The sequence below is a fragment of the Mirounga angustirostris genome, unplaced genomic scaffold (assembly GCF_029215605.1).
Source record: "Mirounga angustirostris isolate CCGP_5_RB_7025 unplaced genomic scaffold, mMirAng1.0.hap1 SCAF_7, whole genome shotgun sequence".
Classification (NCBI taxonomy): domain Eukaryota; kingdom Metazoa; phylum Chordata; class Mammalia; order Carnivora; family Phocidae; genus Mirounga; species Mirounga angustirostris.
This window is the reverse complement of record NW_026991715.1, coordinates 125,491,018-125,515,813: the sequence shown is the minus strand read 5'-3', so window position 1 is coordinate 125,515,813 and position 24,796 is coordinate 125,491,018. Positions and strand designations below refer to the sequence as shown.

Here is a 24,796-nt window from a genome sequence, read left to right as displayed (position 1 = left end):
AGAGTCCTGAGACCACACTGTCCCAGCGAGGGTTCCACCACCACCCCCCCACCACCACCACCACCACCACGCTTAGCCACTGGAGCGACGTCCCTCAGCGGAGCAGACTTCTAAAATTTCCGATTTTGTGCTCTGCTGCTCTGTCACTTGCAAGTGGTGGCTGTCGGAGGCCCCCTCCCCCACCGTCCATCTTCCCGCATATCGCCTAGGAGTCACTTCTCCACATGTCCTACATCCCAGAAAGTGGTCGCTTTTCTAGTCAGAGAGTTGCTGCTATTCTTTTCTTCCGTCTCCTGTTGAGTTTGTAGGTGTTCAGAATGGTTTGATCTCTATCTACCTGAATTCCTGGTAGACGAAATTTAGTCTGCTACTCCTCCGCCATCTTGCTTCTCCTCTATCACAAACTACTTTTAAATTGAATTTTTATCTCAATATAGTGTATTTTTAAGCTATGGTATTGTCAGCTCTGGTTGTTTTCTATGGTGGTTAACCATCCAGGTCAGTATTTAGTAGAATTTGTATCTAACTAAATGTGGTATGAGAACCTGTATTGAGTTTTGTTATTATGTGAATTTCATAGTTAAAATCTCCCAGTTTCTTCATTACACTAGCTGTAGTAATGATATTTTTTTCCACTGCTGATCCCCAAAAGCTTTATAAACATGCAGCATTCCTGTTTCTTACGTAAAATAGACAAGTTGGAGTAGTAACTATAAATTTTCTTATGCTTTTTTTTTTTTAAGATTTTATTTATTTATTTGACAGAGAGAGACACAGCGAGAAAGGGAACACAAGCAGGGGGGAGTGGGAGAGGGAGAAGCAGGCTTCCTGCTTAGCTGGGAGCCCCATGCGGGGCTCGATCCCAGGAGATGTTTAATGACTGAGCCACCCAGGCGCCCCTCTTCTGCCTTTAAAATACTGTGATTCTATTTGGCCAAAAGTGTCTGTGGAAATTATAATATTTAATTGTATATGTTTGCGTAGTGGTTATTTAAAACTTACCATTATTCACTGACATCTGATCAGATAGCAGTAGAGACATTTTTCGTCTTTGGGCTTTGGTGTTAGAGGAATGAGAATCTAATAGATTTCAGGAAGGAAAAGGAGGCTTTTAAATTTAAGAGTCATTGGGCGGCGCCGTGGCTTAGTTGGTTAAAGTGCCTGTCTAGTAAACTTAAGAGTCATAACATGCAGAAAGCAGAAGTTTGTTTTTAATATCAAACTTAATGGTAATTTTTGATAAAGAATTTAATTTTTAATGTAATAATTAAAGCTGGGTAGATTTTTAGTTATGGTTTCAGAAATTAATAGTAAAAATTACCAGATTCTATTTAATTTAGCAAAGATACCACCTGGATTTTATTATTTCACCTTTCTTGTTCCCACAGCATTTATGTTTGGTAAGTGAAGTTAGTAACACTACTAGCTTTTTACGGCTCTGTTCTGGGTTTTATTCTAGATTTCTCCAAAAATTTTGAATTACCAATCTGTGTAAAAGTTTAACTCTAATTTTTGAATTCTTCTTAATAAGAGTACTGAAAAGGGGGAAGAAGGGAATTCTAGAATGTAACTGATAATAGGTCTCTGTTAAGATGTGGTTCCCTTTCCAATAAAAACAAACCATGAGGCTGTTAATATAAGCTTCAGATTTGAAGATTGTAGTTTTAAGATCACCTGATTATGTTCGATTATGATTTCCTGATATTATCACTTTAAAAAATATGAATTTACTCAGCATTCATATTACAAACTCTTTTTACCTAGTGCTTATGTAAGGCCTTGAGTTTTTTATCTAATACCATTTTCACTGTTTTCATTTCAGTTTAACCTACTAAGCATATGCCATCATTGTGCCTAGGTATTATAGGAAGGCGAAAAAAATGAGACAAGATTTTGCTAGTAAGGTGCTAATGAAATGATTAGAGAAAATAAAATTATACATGGCCAGATCCTGACTTGTGTACAGGTAACTCAGGAGTTTATTAAAAGATTGTGAAGGATAGTAGTAAGGATTTTTTCAAAGAATTGGTGGAGTTTGACAGACAGGTAGAATTGGTTTAGGTGTAGAAGGGAAAAGAGCATTGTAAGGAAATTTATTGGTGTAAGATTTGAGGATAGCATGTTTGAGGAACAGCGAAAAGACCAATCTGGCAAGAATGGGGAGTTTATGTTGGAAGCAGGGAAAATATAATTGAAAAGAAAGTGTAAGTTATGGAGGAGATTGAATGTGAAAATAAGAACTTTAGAATTAAGTTTGTAGATGTTGTTTTTATTGTAGTTAATTATGGAAGTAAATAATAAAAACAGTTGTTTAAGGGCAGTTCATTGCATACCTGCATGAAGGACAGCTGAAAGAAGTTTTTTTAAAAATCTAGTTAATTAGTAATTATAATAATCCAGGTACCTGATAGTGAGATTTTTAAATTTAGAATTAGAAGAGTAAACAGGAAAGGAAGAATTGATTAATCATATAGATAACAGGGATTTTTTTTTAATTTTATAACCTGAGAGTTTGGATTACTAATGAATGGAAACAGTGAAAGAAATTGAAGATTATAGGAAATAATTTTCATTTTAGAAATGTTATTTAAGGTGCCAGCACTTTGAAGGAAATGATTGTTGAGTCAGGCATATTGATATATTGGTACTGTAAGAGTTTGTAGTGTCACTGAAGAATCATGAATTAATTCTCACATAATGAAGCCATACGGTTCTCTCAGAAGCCACGAGATAAATGAATTTTGGAGGAGGTATACATAGGGCCGAGTAGCTGGACTTCGAAAAATGATGAAAGATAATAAACCATTGGAGAAAGTGGAATCAGCGGAGTTCGTCAATAAGGTACAAAAGAGAAGATAGAGCTGCAGAAGCTAAAGGATCAAATTGTTTCAGAGTAGAAAGACTTATTCACAAGTATTGGATGTTGCAGTACTGGTTTTCTTCATCCCTGTATCCTTATTTTCTTTCTTTATACCTTAAATTCATAGGCCAATCATAATGACTCCCCTGCATATATCTTCAGTTCCTTTGCCACTCTCTGTCTTGGCAAAACTATAGCCATAATTAAATCTCATTCTTGCAGCTGAATGGGACTGAAGAAAAATAATAGAACCATGATGACTGGTCTCACTTTAAAATAATGACAGTGTACTCTTAATGCTTCCAGCAATTAAACCACACTTACTTGATCCTTTCACTCTTTTCCTATCCTAGATGACTTTTTCATACTTTCTCCCTTTCCTCAAACCCTTCAGCATCTCCCCCTTTACTTTTAGCTGATGAACTTAATTCCTGTAACAGTGAGAATATTGAAGCAATCAAAAGAGTTTTCACAAGTACCTGGCATCACATTTATTTACCTATTTTTCTACTAGTCTCTATACCTAGATATACTCTCCTTTCTTTTCTGTTACTATAAATGAATTATCCATGTTCCTAAAGCCAGCCCTTCCACTTATTCACTGTGAGGGGTCTTACTCCCTCACATACTCCAAGATATCCCTCCTGTAATTCTCCCCTTTCTCCTTTATCACTATTTTTTTCTCTCCTTGATCATTCATTTTCATGAGCATAATGTTATTTCTTCCATTTTAAGTGAAAAGCTCTTCTCTTTACCCTCCTGCCACTGCTCAAATGCTCAGCTCCCCTTCATAAAAATCGTCTGTTTTCACTATCTCATTCTTTCTTTAAGCCTATACTAAACAGATTTTTGCTCTTAGATCCCATCGCTTTCAAAATTTGTCTCCTTGGGGTCACCAGTGACTTCCATGTTGCCAAGTCCAGTGGTTTTCAGATTTCAGTAGTAAGTGACACAATTGATGGCTTCTTTGTCCTTGAAGACTTCCTCCACTTGGCTTCCAAGACCATATTGTATTAGAATTGCTATATCAACACCACTGCCAACGTAAAACACGCTAGGTACATTTAAAGATTCCTTTTCAACTTTTAGTGAAAGGTCTTATATCACCAGGAAATTGGCTTAAGCTTTGTTTAGCATTTTTTAATAGAATTTCACTAATTTTCTAAGCTGTGTGAGGACAGAGCATTTTAATGTTGTTGCTTACCCACATATCCCTAGTGCCTTGCACAGTGACATATGGAGATGCTTAATAAATATATGCGACTGAATGAGAAAAAAAAGTTTTTTGCAGTCATTTATGTCCTTAGAATGTATCATAGTGTATATGTTTTCTAGGGCTGCTATACTATATTGCCACAAATTTGGTGGCTTAAAACAGCAGAAATTCATTCTCACAGTTCTAGAGGCCACAAGTCTAAAATCAAGGTGTCAGAAGGCTCCTTCTCCCTTTAAAGGCTCTAGGAAAGAGTCTTCCTTGACTCTTCCAGATTCTGGTGGCTTCAGGCATTCTTTGGTTTGTGGCTGCATAACTCCAATCTCTGCCTCCATCTTCACACCACCTTTTTCTCTGTGTCTTCCATTTCTGTCTTTTAGAAGGGCATGTTCATTGGATTTAGGACTTAAGCCGGGTGATTTTATCTTCAGATCCTTACTTACATTTGCAAAGACTCTTTCCAAATAAGGTCATATTCATAGGTTCCAGATGGATATATTTGGAGCGAGCCGCAATTTAACCCACCACACACAGTAATGGCATATAGTCGGAGTACTGTGGTCAGAATTACTTGGACTAAATTTTTGTGTGATTATGTTATTATTTGATAATACAATTTGGTTCATTTGTTGCTGTTTATGTTCAGTATTAGGATTTGCTTTTTTATCTGTTTTGATTTAATGTTGGTTTTTTGAGTATGTATAACATTTACATGGTTCAAAGACAAATGATATTAGAAAGGTATGCTCAGAAGTCTTACTAACATTCTATTCCAACCTTCCCCATGGATAAGCATTTCATTGCTTTCATCTTTCCTTGATTTCTTTTTGTGATTAAGCAATACCTATGTATATTCCTGTTTCTCCTTCATTAGAGGAAAATTGTATACATTTTTTTTTTTTGCGCTTTGCTTTTTTCATTTAGTATATCCTGGAAATTATTCCATATCAGCTCATAGTTATTTCTCATTCTTTTTAACTGCTGTACAGTATTCCATAATGTGGATATACCATAGTTTATTCAGTTTCCTTTACTGAGACATTAGATTGTTCACAAAATTTTTCTATTGCTAATATGCTGTAATGATTAACATTACATGATGCATATGGTCTGCGTATTTGTGGAGGGTAAATTCCTAGAAGTGGCATTACAAGGTCAAAAGTTTACATAAAGGGGCGCCTGGGTGGCTCAGTCGTTAAGCGTCTGCCTTCAGCTCAGGTCATGATCCCAGGGTCCTGGGATCGAGCCCCGCATCGGGCTCCCTGCTCTGCGGGGAAGCCTGCTTCTCCCTCTCCCATTCCTCCTGCTTGTGTTCCCTCTCTCGCTGTCTCTCTCTCTGTCAAATAAATAAATAAAATCTTAAAAAAAAAAAAAAGTTTACATAAATGCATATATAATTTTGTTAGATATTGCTAAATTCGACTTCATTTTGCATCCTAACCAGCAGTGTATGAGAGTGCCTATTTCTCTATAGCCTTAAGAATAGTGTCTTAACATTTCTCATTTATCTGGTTGGCCAGAATTGAAAAGCTTGCTATCCCAGTGTAGTTTTAATTCACATTTCTCATATTAACAGTAAGGTTGAGCATATTTTTTTCTCTTTGAGAGTAATTTTATAATTTTTGTTTCTGAGTGATGACAAATTGGTTGGGAATCCTGATTTCACATCTTAACTAATTATTATACTTCGAGCAATTCATTAAAGTTTGTTCTCTTCCCGTCTTTAAAATGATAATAATGAGACATTCACTGGGTTATTAAGAAGATTAAGTGAAAATATATATATATATAAAGCAGCTAGCACAGTGCCTGGTACATAGCTGGCATGTAGTGGATACAAATTCCTTTCTCCCCACTTTCACCTCAGAATATAGGCCACATACTGCCTACAATTAGGCAGCCTAGTAAAATAATATATCCATAGTCTTTTCTATGAAGGAGATTTGTCTTAAACAGTATAGGCAGTACAAAGTCTTGCCTCTACAGTAAGATGTTTTATCAACTTTTGGGCTTGCAGGTTGTGAAAATTAAAATAGATAACATTTATCTGCAGTTAGTAGCACTGGTTTTGAATTTTGGGGCCATGATCCACTCATTCACCCTTTAGAGTAGAGTCAGACTTTTTTGGAAGAAGATTCTAACCTGCCTGAGGCTTCTGTGTAGAAGTGGAACAAATTTGGGGTAGGTTTCTTTAAACTTTTTAAAATTATCTTCTCTTCATTTGCCTTGTCTTCATTGATCGATTGAGAAAACATGTATTTCTGCTCTTAGTAATACCAAATGTTTGCATTCAACCATGTGTCCTGGGCCATCTCAATTTTTCAGAAGCCCAGTTAGGAGAAGATATATTAAAGGAGGACTGACTAATAGGTGTCATTCTGTCCATTCCCCCTGAATATTCGATATTTTCCTCTGAGGTTAAACCATACCATTAGAGATTTGTGTGCTTAGATTGCATGATTTTGGCCCCTTTTAGGTTTGCTTTTCCCAAATTGTGGTTTAGGGTGCAGTTTTTAAAAAGAAAAGAAAGAGTGACACAAAATAGATTTTTGGTTTCTTAGGAATGCTTTCAAGAACTTTCTCTATAACCTATATCATTCACAATCTTCTTTATGAGGACTCACTTACAGTATCTTGGAAAAGCTGTACTTCTTCTGAACAACTGATTCTTATTTTACAGACACTCTGTATTTTCTTCCTTTGTCTTGCTAGCTATGAAACTTAAGGCACATTTGATGGCCAATTCTTGGAGTTTTGGAGAGCAATACAATGTGCTTTTCTTTGGGCCATTTTTATTTGTCTAAATGTGTCCCTTGCCCTGAATCCTTCACTTGTTTGTTTTTTATCCTATAATTTTCTGGTAAACTGCCTCATATCCTTATAGATTGAAGCAGGATTTGATATGTATGCTTAACAATGTATGGGTATGTGTGTATTATACCTTCAGTTGCCCAAGCCAGAACCTGAAAGTTGTCCTAGATGCTTTTCTTTCATTTGCCCTCCGCATCCAAGTTGTCACCAAGTTTATTTCTTTTATTCCTGTATATCTCTGTCTTGCTGTTACCTTGCCCTATTTTGGTTCAGGGTCTCATTGCTTAATTGGTATATTTCCTACCTTACTGTTCTTCCTACCTACAGTCTTGCACCTTCTACTCCTCCACTGCTACAGGATCCGTTCATCATATCATTTTCTCAATATAAAGTCCTTCCATGGTTGTTGTAGCGATGAATCATTTGGACTCCTCAACACTTAGGGCTTTTTCATGATCTGGCTTTTGCCTTTTTAACCTCCTCACTGTCCACACCTTTCATTGTATTCATGCTGAAGTACTTGAAATTTCTTAACACCTGTCATGCATTTTTTACACCTTTCTACCTTTGCACCTGTTTTTCCCTCTGCCCAGAACACCCGTACTACTCCTCTTCATTTGACAGTTCCTGCCAAGCTTTCAGAATTCATTATAGGAGACATTTTCCTTAGAAGCCTTTCCCTATCTCCTAACCCAGTATTTATCAATATGATCCCTGGATCAGTAGCATTTGCATCATCTCAGAAAATTGTTAGAAATGTCAAATCCTTGGGTATTACTCAAGACCTACTGAATTATAGAAACTCTGGGGCTGAGGCCCAGCAATCTTAGAGCCCAGTCATTTTCAAACTTTAGCATGCATCAGAATCACCTGGAGGGCTTGTTAAACTACCAGCTCCCATTCCTGAAAACTTGGATTAAGTGGGGGTGATAGATTGCATTAATAGCCCCAGTTTTTGCCCCTCCCTGTATCCAAGTTATTTCCCATATGATTGTGTAGTTCTTCCCACTCCTAAAAAGACAGAGACTATTTCCTTACCCCTGGACTTTGTGTTTGGCTATAGGACTTGCTTTGACCCTTGGAATTAGTGGATATGACAGGACCAAAGGCTTGCAAAATTGCGGGATTAGGATTGCACTTTTGTGCCTCTGGCATCTCCAAGAGACTAGCATGTCCAGCCTGGCCCACTGGTTCTAGGAGGAGGTTGAGAGACTATTGTTTTAAGTCACTGAATTTTCTATTGGGTATATGTACCTAGGATAGATAGTGTCAGTTACCCAAAGCAATTATACTGGTTTTGTATACTCCCACCAGCATTGTATCCGAGTTCCTGTTGTTTACAGAGTTCCTGTCTTTTGAACAGTTGAAATGATTAGTCTTTTTAATTTTAATGTAGTCGTATCTCATTGTGGTTGTAATTTGCATTTCCCTAAAGACAGATGAAACAATTGATCCAGTTTTCCATGTTATGATCTAAGTTCTGTGAGGACACAGAGATTATTGTCTTTTTTGTTCACTGCTCTATCTCTAGCCACAGCAGTGTATTTATTGCACATTGTAGGCACTCAATAAATATTTTTGAATAAATAGTATAAGAGCAGAACTTGATGAACATAGAATTGAGACTTTGCCGACTTTGGCTAATAATTGCTTTTGTGACCTCAGTCAAGATATCTAACATCTCTAGGTCTTGGTTTTCTTGTTTGTAAAGTAAGAGGGTTTAGCTGTATTATCCCTAAGATAATTTTCAACTATAAAATTGTATGATTCTGGCATTTATACATGGCTATTCACATGTTTATATTATTTTGAGACAAACATTTTAATACACATTTCCTCTTGGTTCTCTACTTTTCATTTAATGTCCTTGTTTCATTTTCATTTAACTTTATTTTCTTATCAAAATAAAACTCAGCCTAGAGTGAGATGCCAGTAGCAGAGAGCAAAACTGGCACCATCTCTAAATAGGATTCACCACTAAACAGACCCAGAGCTCCTCCCTGAAGAAAGGGCTGATTGATTTCCACTATTTGGGTAGGAAAACTATGAGATGAGATTGGAACATCTTATTGCCTTGAAAGTAAGGAATTGCTTAAGGGATCATAGGACATAACAGAAGGACACAGAAGTCAGCTTGTAGGAGCTGCTACTGTCCCAATCTGGGACCAAAAATTTGAGCCTCAAAATAAATGATGGTAATAAAGGATTGTAACCCATTGAATAGAAAAGAAATCCTGAGTCCATACTGATATGAATGAATGAATGGGCAAGAAGGGAAATGCTGTATTACAATAGAATGCTAATTAATAAATAGATTGATAGAAAATCATTAATGGTGTTAAAATTAGGGAGTAAAAGTTTGATTAGAATCAGATGTTTAGGGGCTTCTGGGTGGCTCAGTTGGTTAAGCGTCTGCCTTCAGCTCAGGTCATAATCTTGGGGTCCTTGGATCAAGCCCTGCATCAGGGAGTCTGCTTCTCCCTCTCCCTCTGCCTCTGCCTGCACTCATACATGCTTTCTCTCTCTCTCAAATAAATAAAATCTTAAAAAAAAAAATCAGATGTATATACAGTCTCAAAATATCTCTCCACAAATTACTTATTAACTAACTGCAATGGGTAACTTTACAATGGAGAACATGGCCCACACCACGTTCAGTGATCAAAGTTAACATCACCAATTTTAGGAAAAAACTGGTATCAGATGCTTCCTTATATAATGTGCTAAGAAGGACATAAAATCCACCTTTTTGGTATTCCTACCAAAAATGCATCACCTGAATCTAATAATAACATCAGATAAACCCAAATTGATGGATTCTACAAAACAGTTTGCCCATACTCTTAAAAGATATCAAGGTCAATAAAGAAAGTCCAAAGAAGTATTCTAGATTCAAGAAGGCTTAGGAGACATGAAAACTGAATGCAATATGTAATCCTGGATTGGTTCCTGAATCAAGAAAAAGGAGATTATTGGGACGACTAATAAAATAAGGACTGTAGATTAGATATTTTAGATTATTTAAAATTTTAGATTATTTTAGATTTTAAGATTATTTATTTATATCTATTTATATTTGACATGGTTAGACTTTACAAAAGTTAAATTTCCCGATTTTGTTCATGGTAATGTCATTACCTAAGAGAATGTTCTTGTTCTTAGGAAGTACATACTATTTAAAAAAATGGACCGTATCTTCCGCTTGCTCTCAAATAGTTCAGGGGTACACACACACACACAGAGCAGTGGGGCAGGGAAGAAGGAAGGATTGTGAATGTGAATGTTAAAGCAGATGGGGTAAAATGTAAACAATTGGTGAATGTGGGTAAAAGTTATGGCAGCTTCTTGTACTTGCGTGGCAGTTTTGTGTAACTTTTTATAAGTTTGAAATTATGTCAAAATTTAGTTATCCTCCCCAACCTAAAAAAATGTAAAACCTTCAGAACAAAATTTAAATAACTTTTAAAAGTTTTTAAAAATAAAAATTTAAGAAAAAACATTCTGAGGGCGCCTGGGTGGCTCAGTCAGTTGGGCGTCTGCCTTTGGCTCGGGTCTTGATCCCAGGTCCTGGGATGGAGCCCCGCATCGGGCTCCCTGCTCATCGGAGAGCCTGCTTCTCCCTCTGCCTCTACCTGCCGCTCTGCCTGCTTGTGCTCTCTCTCTCTCTGTCAAATAAACAAATAAAATCTTTTAAAAAAAGAAAAAACATTCTGCCTATAAATTGTTCTATAGTTTCTAAATCAACTTTGTTTTAACTTTGTTCAATAATAAAAGCCAGTAATGTGAATGAACTAGATACTATATAGAACACAGAGACTCTAATTGCTTTTTAAATAATATTTTATTATGGAATAATTGTAGATTCATAGGAAGTTGCAAAAAAAAAAGTACAGGGGCATGAGGTGCACCCTTAACTCAGCCTCCCCCAATAGTAACATTGTATATAATTCTAGTATAGTTTCACAATCAGGAAAGTGACATTTGTGCAATCCAAGAGTTATTAGGATTTAGCCAGTTATGCATACACTGTGTGGTTCTGTAAAGTTTGATCATACAGGTTGTTACATGTATCCACCACCACACTCTGCATATAGAACTGTTTCATCATCATAAGCACCACTCCCTTGTACTATCACTTCTGTTCTTCATTTCTATAATGTTGGTATTTCAAGAATGAAATCATGTTGTAGTTTTTGAGATTGGCATTTTTCACTTAGTATTAAATTTCCTTGAGATCCATCTAAATTTTATGTATCAATACTTTCTATTTTTTTTTAATTGAGTGGTATTCCATGGTGTAGATCTACCACAGTTTGCTTAATCATTCATGCATTGAAAGATACCTGAATTTTTTCCAGTTTTTGGCAATTACAGAGAAAGCTGTTATGAACATCCAGGTGCAAGTTTTTGCATGAAAATAAGTTTTCATTTCACAAATACCTCCAAGAGTTAATTTTTTTTCTTACTTAGCACTTAGGTTTATTCTTTAAAGTTTATTCTCAGGCAGTTATTTTCTTTTTTAAAGATTTTATTTATTTATTTATTTTAGACAAAGAGAGCAAGCAGGGGCACAGAGGAGGGGAAGGGGAAAAGAATCTCAGACAGACTGCCCGCTGAGTGCAGAGCCCATTGCAGGGCTCAATGTGAGGCTCGATCTCATGACCCTGAGCTCATGACCTGAGCTGAAACCAAGAGTCGGCCACTTAGCCGACTGACCCACCAGGCGCCCCAGAGGCAGTTATTTTCTTTCTTTTTTTTTTTTTTTTTTAAAGATTTTATTTATTTATTTGAGAGAGAGAGCACATGAGCGGGGGGAGGGTCAAAGGGAGAAGCAGACGCTCTGCTGAGCAGGGAGCCCGATGTGGGACTCGATCCCGGGACTCGAGGATCATGACCTGAGCCGAAGGCAGTCGCTCAACCAACTGAGCCACCCAGGTGCCCGAGGCAGTTATTTTCATACTTTGTGACAAACCATTGTTTCTTCTAGTATTTTAAAGCTGTGACTAATTATGCAAAAATAGTGATTTTAAATTCAAGTTAATATTTTTAAGGAGAATATATAGGCTGTGTGAAAAGGGAGAAATATTCAAAATTAAGCAACTATAATTGCCATGTTCAGTAGCTAAGATATATATATATATATCAGCTAATATATTACTTTTTTTTCTTATGTGGCATGAAATCAAAAGCCCTGTGACAGTCCATCATTAAGTACCAGCCACATAATCTTTTCCTTTGTCCTAGGTTCTGTCATTCTTTAGGGACTAGAACATACCAATCATTCCCTGTCCCCAGTTCTTCCCCTTTTGCCTAACTCTTACTATGAGATTTCCTTAATGACACATTCTGTGACTGCCTACACCCCCAACGTAAACTTAGTTACCGTCTATTTTTCTTTGAAAGTGCCCTGTTCTTTTCATTTAGAAAAGAGCATGGATTCTGGAATTTTAAGAGCAGAAACTCTGGAATCAGGCATCTGCCAAGTTACTTAACCTTTATATGCCTCAGTTTTTATTATCTTAAGATGAAGGAAGGTAATAGTAGTGCCTATTTAACAGGATAAGGTTTAAATGAACTAAACTATATAAGAATGAAATGAACTCAATATAAATTAATATGAAATGAAATACATAAATTCTTTAAAACAATTCCAGGCATATATTAAGGGCTAAGTATTATTTATTATTGCTGCTGTTGTGGGATTTATCATAGTATGTAGTTATATTTACATGGTGATTATTCATAATATCACTCCTACTGGACTCTCTGAGCTTCATGAGGATTTTTTTACCACTGTATGCACGATACCCACTATCTGTCAGGTCCTATTCTTGGTGTTGGGTGCTAAGTGCAAGATTGTGAATACATAAAATATTAGTTTCTTAAAAAAATAAGAAATCAGGTAAGGAAGAAAAAGGAAATTAGTTACTTACAAATTTCATCACCCAGTGATACAAGCATACTTAATATTATCAAGCACTGGTAAAGAGAAGCTGACCTACTTCCTCAAGTCCTGGCAATTCAGTATTCTGATCAAAATTGAAAGTGTTTTATTTCCATTTTAAGTTTAGTTTGCTTCTGAGTTTGTGTAATAGTTAATGGTTAATGCTTAAAACATTATTTGAGAAACCTATCTTTTTATGTCCCTCTTTTCTGTACACCCCCTCCCAGTTTTACTTAGATTTCTTAAGCAGCAATAAAAGTGCCCTGAACATGAGGTAAAGTTTCTCTTCATCATTTCTCTTAGGTACTTTAAAAGTCAATCAGCTATCATATATTCTGGTCATAGGAGTTCACTATCTAGTTAATATCCTAAGACTTTCTAAACCAAGAAACAAAACAAAGAAAGAAAGAAAACAGTAAATACGTTGCTTTGAGAGTTTAAGATTTAATTAAAGAGTTCAAGTGCTTTTGCTGTTTGACATCTTTATCTTGGAGATTATACTATAACACACAAAGTCACTTGATTTTGCATTTTTATTAAACTTCTATCTCAGTATGTATTGCTGTTGTTTTCTTTTAGTATTCTAAGTTTCATAGAAAGTTTACTTTTGTGTAACTGTGATTATTAAATAAATTAAAAACCTCACTTAAAATTTTAAAATCCAGGGGTACCTGAGTGGTTCAGTTGGTTGAACCCCTCACCCCCACTCACGCACATGCTCCCTCTCATTCATTCATTCATTTATTTGGGAGAGAGAGGACGAGCATGAGCGGGAGGAGCAGAGAGAGAGGGAGAAAGAATCTCAAGCAGACTCTGTGCCAAGCACAGAGCCCAGTGTGGGGCTTGATCTCACAACCCTGAGATCTTGACTTAAGCCAAAACCAAGAGTCTGACACTTAACCAACTGTACCACCCAGGTGCCCCCCTCTCTTTGTAAAATAAATAAATAAATCTTTTTAAAAAAAGATTTAAAATCCGTTTCTCCTAATGAAAGATTGACAGAATTTAAAGACCTTTTTTTTTCATTTTATATACAGAAAGAATATGGCATTTGATGTTATGAAAACCTACATTTTATGATTAGTTCATTGAACATGAGCTTATAAATTTAGAAAAATATACATCCTTAATTTATATATTTATACCCTATAAAATAGTAGAGGGGTCCAGTGGAAATCATGAAAAAGTTACTATCGATAATGTGAATGAGAAATCACTTCTGTTTAGTACTCCTTTCCCTGTAAATCAATTTAAAATAACTTTGAAATGTAACTCCTTAGTAAGAAGCTGTTAATGATTTTAATTGATTTTTAAAAAGTTTTATCTTCCCTGAAAAGCTACCCCAATATCTTTTTCCACATTCATTAATCATATTAATGGTTATGTTTGGGTCTCTTGGATTCTTTTATGGGTTTTTGACATCAAGTACAGAAATAGAGCCTCAAGGGAATATGGTGTCTTAGGCCATTCAAGCTCTGATAACAGATTGCCATAGACTGGGTGGCTTATAAACAACAGAAATTTATTTCTGACAGTGCTGGAAGCTGGGATGTCCAAAATCAAGGTGCTGGCAGATCGATGTCTTCTGAGAACCCACCTCCTGGTTCATAAACTGTCTTCTTGCTGAGTCTGTATATGGTAGAAGGGGCAAGGGAGCCCTCTGGAGTCCCTTTTAGGAGGGCATTAATCCCATTATGCCCCTCTTAGAGGCCCCACTTCCAGATACCTTCACCCTGGAGAGCAGGTTTCAACCTAAGAATTTGGGGGGAACACAAACATTTAGTAGTAATAGATCTGGGAAAAAGAAGGCTTTAATTAATACTGACCTCGTATGAGAGAATGATATTTTGCATCTAACAAAAAAAGTTCCCTTAAAAAAAAAAAAAGTTTATTATGGAAAACTTGAGTACATGCTAGATACATAGAAGAGTATAATGAATGCCCAGTACCCATCACCCAGCATAGTCAACATGTTGTCATTTTAATTTCATCTGTACTTCTGCCCATTCTCTAACCACTGCTCACTTATCATTATTACTTTTGCAGTTTTCTGGTATTTGGTGATATTTATATATACTGAAAAAGAGAAATCTTAGCTTCATAATTTTCACAGGTGGGGACACTCATGTAACCAGTATCCCTTCATGATACAGAACATTTCAGGGCACCTGGGTGGCTCAGTTGGTTAAGTGCCTGACTCTTGATTTCAGCTCAGTTCATAATCTCAGCGTTGTGAGATGGAGCCCGGGTCGGGCTCTGCTGGGTGTGGAGCCTCCTTAAGATTCTCTCCCTCGGGCGCCTGGGTGGCTCAGACGGTTAAGCGTCTGCCTTCGGCTCAGGTCATGATCCCAGAGTCCTGGGATCGAGTCCCGCATCGGGCTCCCTGCTCCTTGGGAGCCTGCTTCTCCCTCTGCTTCTCTCTCTCTCTCTCTCTCTCTCTCTGTCTCTCATGAATAAATAAATAAAATCTTTAAAAAAAAAAAAAAAGAAGGAAAGTCTGCCTTTTTAAAAAAAAAAAAAGATTCTCTCCCTCTCCCTCTGCCCTTTTCCTGCCTGCTCGGGCATGTGCGCGCGCGCACACACACACACACACACACACACTCTCTCTCTCTTTCAAAAAAAAAAAAAAAGATATAGAACATTTTCATCACACCAGAAGATTTCTACATGCCCCTTTGCAGTCAGATGCTACCACTACCTACCCACCACCACCCCCATAAAGAACAAATTGATACATTGGACATCATCAAAATTTATTGTTAAGAGAATGAAAAGACAAGCAAACAACTGGAATAACATATTTGCAAAATACATGCCTCATAAAGAACCTTTTAACACATAAAATTCATATTCTTAAAAGTCACGATTTTCAACCTGTGCTCTAGACCTATTCTTACTAGACATCAAAGCAGAGATGTTAACTAGGCAATTGGGTAAATGAGTCTAGTATACAGGGGAGAAGTCAAAGTAGGAGATATAAAATGGGAATCATCAGCACACAGGTGTTATTTTAAAATCACGAGATTGAATGAGATTAAAAACAGAGTAAGAATAGGAAAATGAGAAGGAAGCACTACAAGATTCAAGAGTGGCCAGTGTAGTATGAGGAAAAACCAGATGGATATGTTGGAAAACAAAAGAATTGTTCAAACAGGAGAGTGATCAACTGTGTTGAATGGTAGGTCAAATCAGATGAGACCTGAGGCTGTCCATTGTATTTGTTTAGCAGTAATAGATGCTGTTACTGTGGCAAAACACCTGGTGGAATGATGAGACTAAAAGCACATGTAGTGTAGTTTCAAGAGAAAGGAGGAATGGGTTAGGACAGAAAAAGGATTAGCAATGCAGATTGTGCATAAGTGATCATGATTTTTTTCCATATCTTCCTCTGCTCTTTCTTAATTACTCTTTTAGGTATTCTAAGTAATGATCTGTTGAATTAGAAAAATTTTCCTAAAGTATAAAACATTCCATTTGGTCTCCTAAGTTGTCTTGAAGAATTTGTTGTTCCTAGGGCCTATGTCACTTAATGAGATCAAAATCAAAGTAGCCAGAGTTTATTGAAAAAGATTTTTAGAACAGTCAAATTCAAATAGCTAACTGAACCAAAATGACTGATAAGACTATTACATACTTTTATAATTTACTGTTAATATAGAAGTCTTGGTGTAAGGAGGGATTTCTCATATTTTATATTCATCCAAAAAAAAGTTTTCTTGTGTGTAGGTTTAAACACAAAAATTGCAAACTTCAAAATCTGTTGCTTTCTAGTGGTGTTGAATAATCAGTTCAGAAGAACTTGGCCAACCTTTGATGGGCTTAGTAAAAAAAAATGTGAATTTTAGGGGCGCCTGGGTGGCTCAGTCATTAAGCGTCTGCCTTCAGCTCAGGTCATGATCCCAGGGTCTTGGGATCGAGCCCCACATCGGGCTCCTTGCTCCACGGGAAGCCTGCTTCTCCCTCTCCCACTCCCCCTGCTTGTGATCTTGCTCTCGCTCTCTCTGTCAAATAAATAAAATCTTTTTTAAAAATGTGAATTTTATAAAAATAGAACTAGCATATAATCCAGTAATTCTACTACTGGGTATTTATCCAAAGACTATGAAAACACTTATTCGAAAAGATATATGCACCCCTGTGCCTGATGTTTATTGCAGCTTTATTTGCAGTAGCCAAATTATGAAAGTAGCCCAGGTGTCCAGTGATAAATGGATAAAGAAGAAGTAGTGTGCACACGCGCACACACACACCAGGGAATATTATTCAGCCATAAAAAAGAATGAAATCTCTCCCCCCCCTTAAAGATTTTATTTATTTTTAGAGAGAGAGAGAGCGTGTGGATGCATGAGTGGGGGGAAGAGGGAAAGGAAGAAGTAGACTCCCCCCCTGAGCAGGGAGCCCAATGTGGGGCTCTCATGACCCAAGTGGAAGGCAGATGCTTAACCGACTGAGCTACCCAGATGCCCCAAAAAAGAATGAAATCTTTAAAAAAGAGTGAAACTCGCCATTTGCAATAGCATGAATGGATCTAGAGAATATAATGTGAAGCCCAGAGAAAGACAAATACTGTATGATTTCACTCATATGTGGAATTTAAGAAACAAAGTAAATGAACAAAGAAAAAAAAAGAGAAAAACAAAAAGTAGACTCTTAACTGTAGAGAACAAACTGATGGTTACCAGTGGGGGATAGGTGAAATAGTTGAAGGGGGTTAAGAGTACACTTATCTTGGGGCGCCTGGGTGGCCCAGTCGTTAAGTGCCTGCCTTCTGCTCAGGTCATGATCCCAGGGTCCTGGGATCGAGCCCCACATCAGGCTCCCTGCTCAGCAGGAAGCCTGCTTCTCCCTCTCCCACTCTCCCTGCTTGTGTTCCCTCTCTCGCTGTGTCTCTCTCCATCAAATAAATAAATAAAATCTTAAAAAAAAAAGTACACTTACCTTGATGAGTACTGAGTAATGTATGGAATTGTTGAATCACTATATTGTAAACTAATATAACACTGTATATTAAACCATACTGGAATTAAAATTTAAAAAATAAACGATCTTTATTTCTTAGTGAATTTTGAATTTTTATAGTTGAAAGTGTGCCCTCTTGTGGACCATTCAGTGATTTCACATAAAAGCATTTTCTCTTCTGTTTCAGATTAAATCAATCATGTATCATCAAATGTGTTATGGCCAGAAGTTGAGACCTACATCTGACTGTTATAGTTCTTTAAGACCTAAACCTCATTTAGAAAGAAATAAAATCTCCATTGTTTGATTTTTCATTTCTAATACCTTTGTGTAGAAAATAGTCTCATGATATAAGCTAGAGTCTCAACCTCTATTAGGGGCTTAAGATAGACTGTTTCTTTTGCAGTGGAAAAGAGGGTGAGAAATAAAATTTTTTGGTGTGGGGACGTGGATTAGTAACCCAAATCATAGCAGCACTTGGAAATTTCTTCCATGGCCTCTCTGTAAAAAAAGAAAAAATTAAATATTAACTCCAGAACTCAGGACTATTTTTTCCTGATGGAGCTTGTATTTTTGCGTATTTTGTTAAGATTAGACATTGTATAACTACTCAGCAGGCCTCTGCTAGTCAATTTAACTATAATAATCAGCTGGGATCTTTTAAAGTAATATGAGCTTTTGTTAAAGTTGGTTTGTATAAAAATGCCTGTGAAATAAATTGATAAGAACAAGGAAGAAAACTGATTATAGAAATATATAAAGTTTTACTAATCATTATACTTCTCAGTGAACATACACATACTCTTTAAAATGAGTTTTGAGAGACCCTAAAACTTCAGCCTGATTTGTGACTTCTCTTTCTAGTAGTACTTAATAATGGAACTGTATTCTTCTATTACATATTATATACATTAGGATATAGCTGCGTTACTGGAATACACATAGGTATAATGCACATTTATTGGTATCCAGTATGGTGGCTGCAGGGAGCTCAGGGTTCCAGAAGCAAAGCATGTGTCCAAAGAGAGCATTAGAGCTGTGCTGTGCTTTTTGCTTTTATTTTGCATTTCTCTTATTTAATGGAAATAACTTAGAACTATAGAAAAATAGAAATGTTTTAAAGAAGTGAGGGGCACCTGGGTGGCTCAGTCGGTTAAGCGTCTGCCTTCAGCTCAGATCGTGATCCCGAGGTCCTGGGATCGAGCCCCGCATCGGAGCCCGCTTCTCCCTCTCCCTCTGCCTGCCACTCCCCCTGCTGGCGCACTCTCTGTCAAATGATTAAATAAAATCTTTTTAAGAAAAAAAAAAGTGAAAATTTTCACAGTGTGGCTGATTGGGAACTGTTTTTGAGCTAGGATTTGAGGAACATTTTGGGAGTATCTTAAACAGAATGTGAAAATTTTGTTCTTGAATACATTTTAGGCAGTGAAAAGGAATCTGAAGGTAGCTTGACTAGTGAAAGGATTCTGCTAGAGAGGTGCCACTCTCAAGGGAGTCACTGTTACCGGTTTAAAATAGTAAGTATTACAACGTAGATTTATTTATTTACTTCTCTGGCTATTTAGAATTTATATTCTACTTGTTTTCCAAAAGAATTTGAGGCAGCTTATACTGTTCGATGTAATATAAACTGAGGCAATAAAAATATTCTGGTTTTAAAACCCTCCTTCCCTCCCCACCCAAAAATAGTATAATAATAACATTAGCAAGGAAGAAAGGTGTTAATTAGCTAAATATTCTACATGTATAGAATTTCGGTTGATTTATAATGTTATAATCCTGCAAGATGACAACATAGTGTAAAGAACACTGAACTAGAAATCCAAACATTTGTATTCTAGTCTTGACTCAGTCAATTACTAGCTGTGAGACCTTGAACACACATTAGTTTCTCTGAGGGACAGTTTCCTTACCTTTTACTGGTTTATCTTTTTGCCGTAGCAATGTAGATGTTTCACAGTTTTATGTTCTTCGGATACTCATGAGAATATAAGATTTGGTTAGAAACATCTGAGTTCAGATCCCAGCTCTGCTCTGTCCTGTCTGTATAACCACAGACAAAGCATTTAGGCTCTGAGCCTTCATTTTTGCATCTGTGAAATAGAGGTAATCTTCATAACCCTCTGACTTTGGTAACAATTAAGGAAAGGTATATGTTAATGTCTCACACATAAGAAGTGCTAAAACAGTCTCCCCCCACAATGTTACCTTGTATCTTGCCTGTCTCCTACTATTACAGTTTAACTGTTATCAGTCCTCTGTGGATCATTTTCATAACTATAGCTGTAATTCTGACCATTTTTTGTCAGTTCTGGAATTTCCAACTTTCTACTTTAGACATCTCCAACTAGATGCTCAATAAATGTTATCATTTCTAGTGTTTTTCACTACTAAAGAATTGAAGTTATTCAGACAAGATTGTACACATTTCTTGGCTATGGGGTATACTCACTGGCTGTCCAGGAAAGTTTATCTACCATCAGATTGTGAGAGCACCTTTTATTCCAAATCCATCCCGATTTGAATATTACTATTATAACTTCTACCAATAATTTTTTATTTGCATTTCTTTTGTTTATATGAAGAAACCATAAATTTTAAAGTGAAATTAAATGAGCAAAGAACTAGAGCCTTTAAAAATCTTGTCAAGTGCTTAGATGTCCACATCAGATTCATACATAATGGGTTGAAATGAGAATTTACCATAATATCTTAGACTAATTAAGAATTATTTTAATTAAACCAAGCCATTCTAAAATAAACTATAAATGATTTCTTAGTTTGTATTTGATTTAGTCCTTAGTATTACAAAGATTAGGTTTTATTCCTTACTTTTCACTGCCAATATTTATTTCAGCTACCTTATCATTTAAGTAATTGTGGGTATGTATGCCTAGGACTGCCATACATATTTGTAATACTAAGGTGAAATATATACTGGAATTTCAAATGATTTATAATATATCTTTCAGAAGTAGGGATTATGGGTGTTATTGAAGACACCTTTTCCCTAATTCACCCTTGTTTCTCCTCTGTTTTCCCATATGTGTGTTTTTCAGTTAGTAACACTGCTAACTTTCTGGATCACTTACTATATGCCAGGTAGTATGTCAGGTGACTTACATGCATTATTTTGTTGCATTCTCATCACCACTCAGGAGGTGGGCTTCTATATTCACTCTTCTATTTCTTCCAGTTGGCAACTTTGAAACTGCTTTGCCTTGGTGACCCACAATTAGACATTTTACCTGGAGTCACAAAGCAGTGTGCAATGTAAATTTATATTTCCATTCCTACCATCCCTGTCAGTGTTGATCTCAACCCACTAATTTTATTTTATAATCCACTAATTGGTCACCATTCACAGATTTTAAGTAAGTAAAGCACTGCCTTAAGTGACAGTTCTAAAGGACTCATTATAGTCTCCTTTCCCATTTGGTTACCATTTCCTTCTGAACACATTGTTCCCCAGAGATAATGACTTTCAGCTTCAGTTTCAGCAGTTTCATGAAAGACAGTATACTTTCACAGAGCCAGGTAGACCAAACATTGCCCAACCCAGAGCCAGAAATGTCATGTCTAGTTAGTTAGAGTTCTGTATATTCATTTTTAGAATTCTAGGAATGCTCTTTCTTGATGGACTCTGGTCACATTCCAGCATAGGCAGCAGCATTTCCACAAATTACTCATATTTATCAACATCTGTGACTTTAGCTAAAATTATAAGTCCATTTCGACCAAAGTCTTCTGCTGTTCTTCAGAAGCTTGGCTTCCAATGAAATCAGCGTAGTTCAGCAGTGAGGTATAAATATATTTGTCAGTAGTCACCTACTCGGTCTATACAAGCTCTTTAAACCGAGTAAGCATTGTTGCTCTCCTTTATTTCCCCACTTACTTCCAGTTTTCAGTTGACATCACAGTATTAACATGCCTTGTTATATCACTAAGAAAAGCACAACAATCCTGTGGTTAGATTTATTAATCTCCTAATTCATATGTGGTAACTAATTAAATCATTTTTGGACTAAAATACTCCAGGCTATCGTTGGGTCGGCTTTACATGTTACTTGGGATTTAGGAAAACAGAATAAACTTGGTTAGCCCACGATAGAACCCTCTAGCAGATTGTTCTCTATTGGTTCCCGTCCTCTGAATTAAATAAATAACATGGTCACTTGTTACTTAATCTGCTTGAGTATGGCAATTTACATTTACAACAGTCATACAAGAATAACAAGATGTTTTTGTGCTGTTCTGTACATAATTTGCATGCAATTGCTTTTTTCCATTAATTACTAAGCATCAACTGTAACTTTTTTATTAGCCTAAACTTAGAAAAAAATCCGTAGCGTTTTGTGTTTTGGTGACTTCTGTCAGGTTTAAAATTTTTTTTTTAAGTGCTTGATACAACTGTTAAATTTATAGTGTTTCTTTAAATTTCTTTAGTGTTGTTAAAGAATCAAATTAATAACTTCAAAGAGTAAAGTCCACAGTATAGCAAGGACAATTATAAGATAACCAGTAGTAATTATATCTTTTCTGTACCTTTTCCTGTGCTATTTCCTATACTATTTCCTTTCAGCAGGCTCCTACTAGCAAACTTTATGTCAGTCATTCATCAAAGGAAAGCAGTCGAGTTGTTTCCTTGGCTGGCTACTAGAAAAGAATGTACATATAAAGGACATAACTGTAAGGGAAAAAAAAAGAAATAATTACTAAAGAGACAAGGTAGTTGTTACCTTAGAAGGAACTAAGGTGTTGACTTTTCAGATGGTCATTCTATGGATATTTACTTTATAACTCTGTTAAACATACATACATGTTTTATGAACTTCTGTCAACATATATCTATAATAAAAGTGAGGAAAAAGAAAATTCTTAATTTTAGCTACCTATATACTTCTACTTTTATTATTTTTTTTAAGATTTATTTATTTGAGAGAGAGTGGGGGGAGAAGGGCAGAGGGAGAGACTCTTTCAAGCAGACTCCCCACAGACTCCCTCCTCGTCGCGGGGCTCGATCCCATGACCCATGAGATCATGACCTGAGCTGAACCCAAGAATCAGACGCTTAACTGACTGAGCCACCCAGGGCTCAGATAAAAAAAATTTTATTTGCAAAGTTGCATTAAGATATATGAGTAAGAGGAGTTATTCGTGTTATATCATTTCACTGTTTTGAAGTTTACAACTCAGAAAACTTAAAGGTTCTTTTAACTAACAAGGAAATAGAATCTCAAAAAATGTTTCAACTGAAAATTGTAATTCAGTTTTCTATTGTAGCACTGTGTTTTAGTTGACATGCAGACTTCTATTTACTGATGAACTTACAAAGTTATTTAATTAAGGCATATCTTTGATTAATGTGCACATTATTAAAATTTATATACTTCAAAAAAGGTTCTTCAACAAGGACACTGTTAAAGGAAAGATAAAGGTTCCAGAAAGCCACATGTTGAAATTAAGATGGAAAAATTTGGGGACATTGAACAGAATGGAAAACGTGTTCAGGAATTTTACAGAATGTCTATACACACAGACAAACACAGAACTACATTATAAAAACTGAATATTTAAGTCAACTAAGTCATACAGGAACATTAAGATGTTAAAGCATTTCTCTGCCCTTTCTGTGGTTATGTATTAACTATGTGATTGGTTGATATTAAGAAGCATGCAGTGGTAATTGGGAATACAGGGTAAGTATATGAACATTATATAAGAATGAAGCAAGACAAGTTTCAAAAATTGTCACAAAGGAATATATATTTACAAAAGAATATTGATTGAGCTATAAGTGAAGGTTAGATTAAGGTAGGCTTTTAGCTGAATTTGTCTGAGGTTTCACGAAGTAGTAGGAACTTGCCCTAGATCTTGAAGAATTACAATATTTGAACTAAAGTATGGATGGGCTATCTAGGTAGGGAGATATATAAGGAAATAAATAAAAATGTGAAAACACAAGGTAGGTTCAAGATAATCTGATCAGCTTGGTTGAAGAGGATGGTTTATGTAGAAGAGTAGTGAGAGACATAGCTAGCAAGGCAAGTTGAAGCTAGATTTTAATGTGTCTATGATATGGAGAATTATAGTGCTTGTCAAAACTGAGTATCCCAGTTTAGTAATGTAGCCTCCTGGTTACACAGACTCTTGAGCCAGATTGCTTGGGTTCTGTTCTTTCCTCCACAAGTTACTTTAAACTCCCTGTAAATTAATTTCCTCATCAGTAAAATTCAGAAAATAATAGTACCTACCTTACATTATTGTTGTGAGAACTAAATGAGTAAATATATGCAAAGCATTTTGCAGGGCCTAATATATGGGAAGTATATATGAATGGTAGCTATTATTGTTATATAGATTAACAAACAAAAAAAACCCAGAAAATCTTATTTTTTATAGGCATTTCCCTAATAGTATTATATTTGACATATTTTTTCAAATAATTGTCTGGTTTTTGTTGCAGTGTTTGGGAAATGGGAAGTAATGACAGCTGGCACCTGAACTAAGTACTTTTATAGGCAACACCATTCCAGAACTTCAGGATGAATGGGGATATGCCCCATGTCCCCATCACTACTCTTGCGGGGATTGCTAGTCTCACAGACCGTAAGTTTGCTTGATTTATCTACTTTATATTCTATTCTGAATTAACAATGATTTTAAGAGAGACTGTAGAAAAAATTATTTGTAATTGTCATAAAGAACAAATTATTTAAGATACTAGATTTTGAATGACAAATATCATTATTTCCTTTGGTTTATTGGCGTGCATGTGCAAGTAACAAAATTAGTATAATCAGCTAATAGAGAAGACCTTCACTTCTGTTTCATCCTAAGGATGCATTAAGAAATGGTGGCATTTGTTTGTTTAAAGGTCTTACACGATAAAGGGATAAATGCAAAAGTAAAGACCAAAGATGAGACAAAGCATTAAAGAAAAATCAAAACTGAAGAAGCATGGATTTGCATATAGGAGCAAATATAGACTCTTTTAAAAAGCACTTCT

At 36.0% G+C, this 24,796-nt stretch overlaps 1 protein-coding gene across 4 annotated transcripts in view; it reads left to right on the top strand.

Annotated features, from left to right (window-relative positions):
- Positions 1 to 24,796, top strand: part of NIPBL (NIPBL cohesin loading factor) — a 205,628-nt gene that overhangs the window by 71,953 nt on the left and 108,879 nt on the right. For all 4 annotated transcript variants that reach the window (XM_064596787.1, XM_045862229.3, XM_064596788.1 and 1 more), the window contains exon 2: positions 24,254 to 24,396. In XM_064596787.1, coding sequence (XP_064452857.1) covers positions 24,333 to 24,396 — 64 coding nt within the window. In that variant the 5' untranslated portion in view covers positions 24,254 to 24,332. The remainder of the gene's footprint in view (positions 1 to 24,253; positions 24,397 to 24,796) is intronic.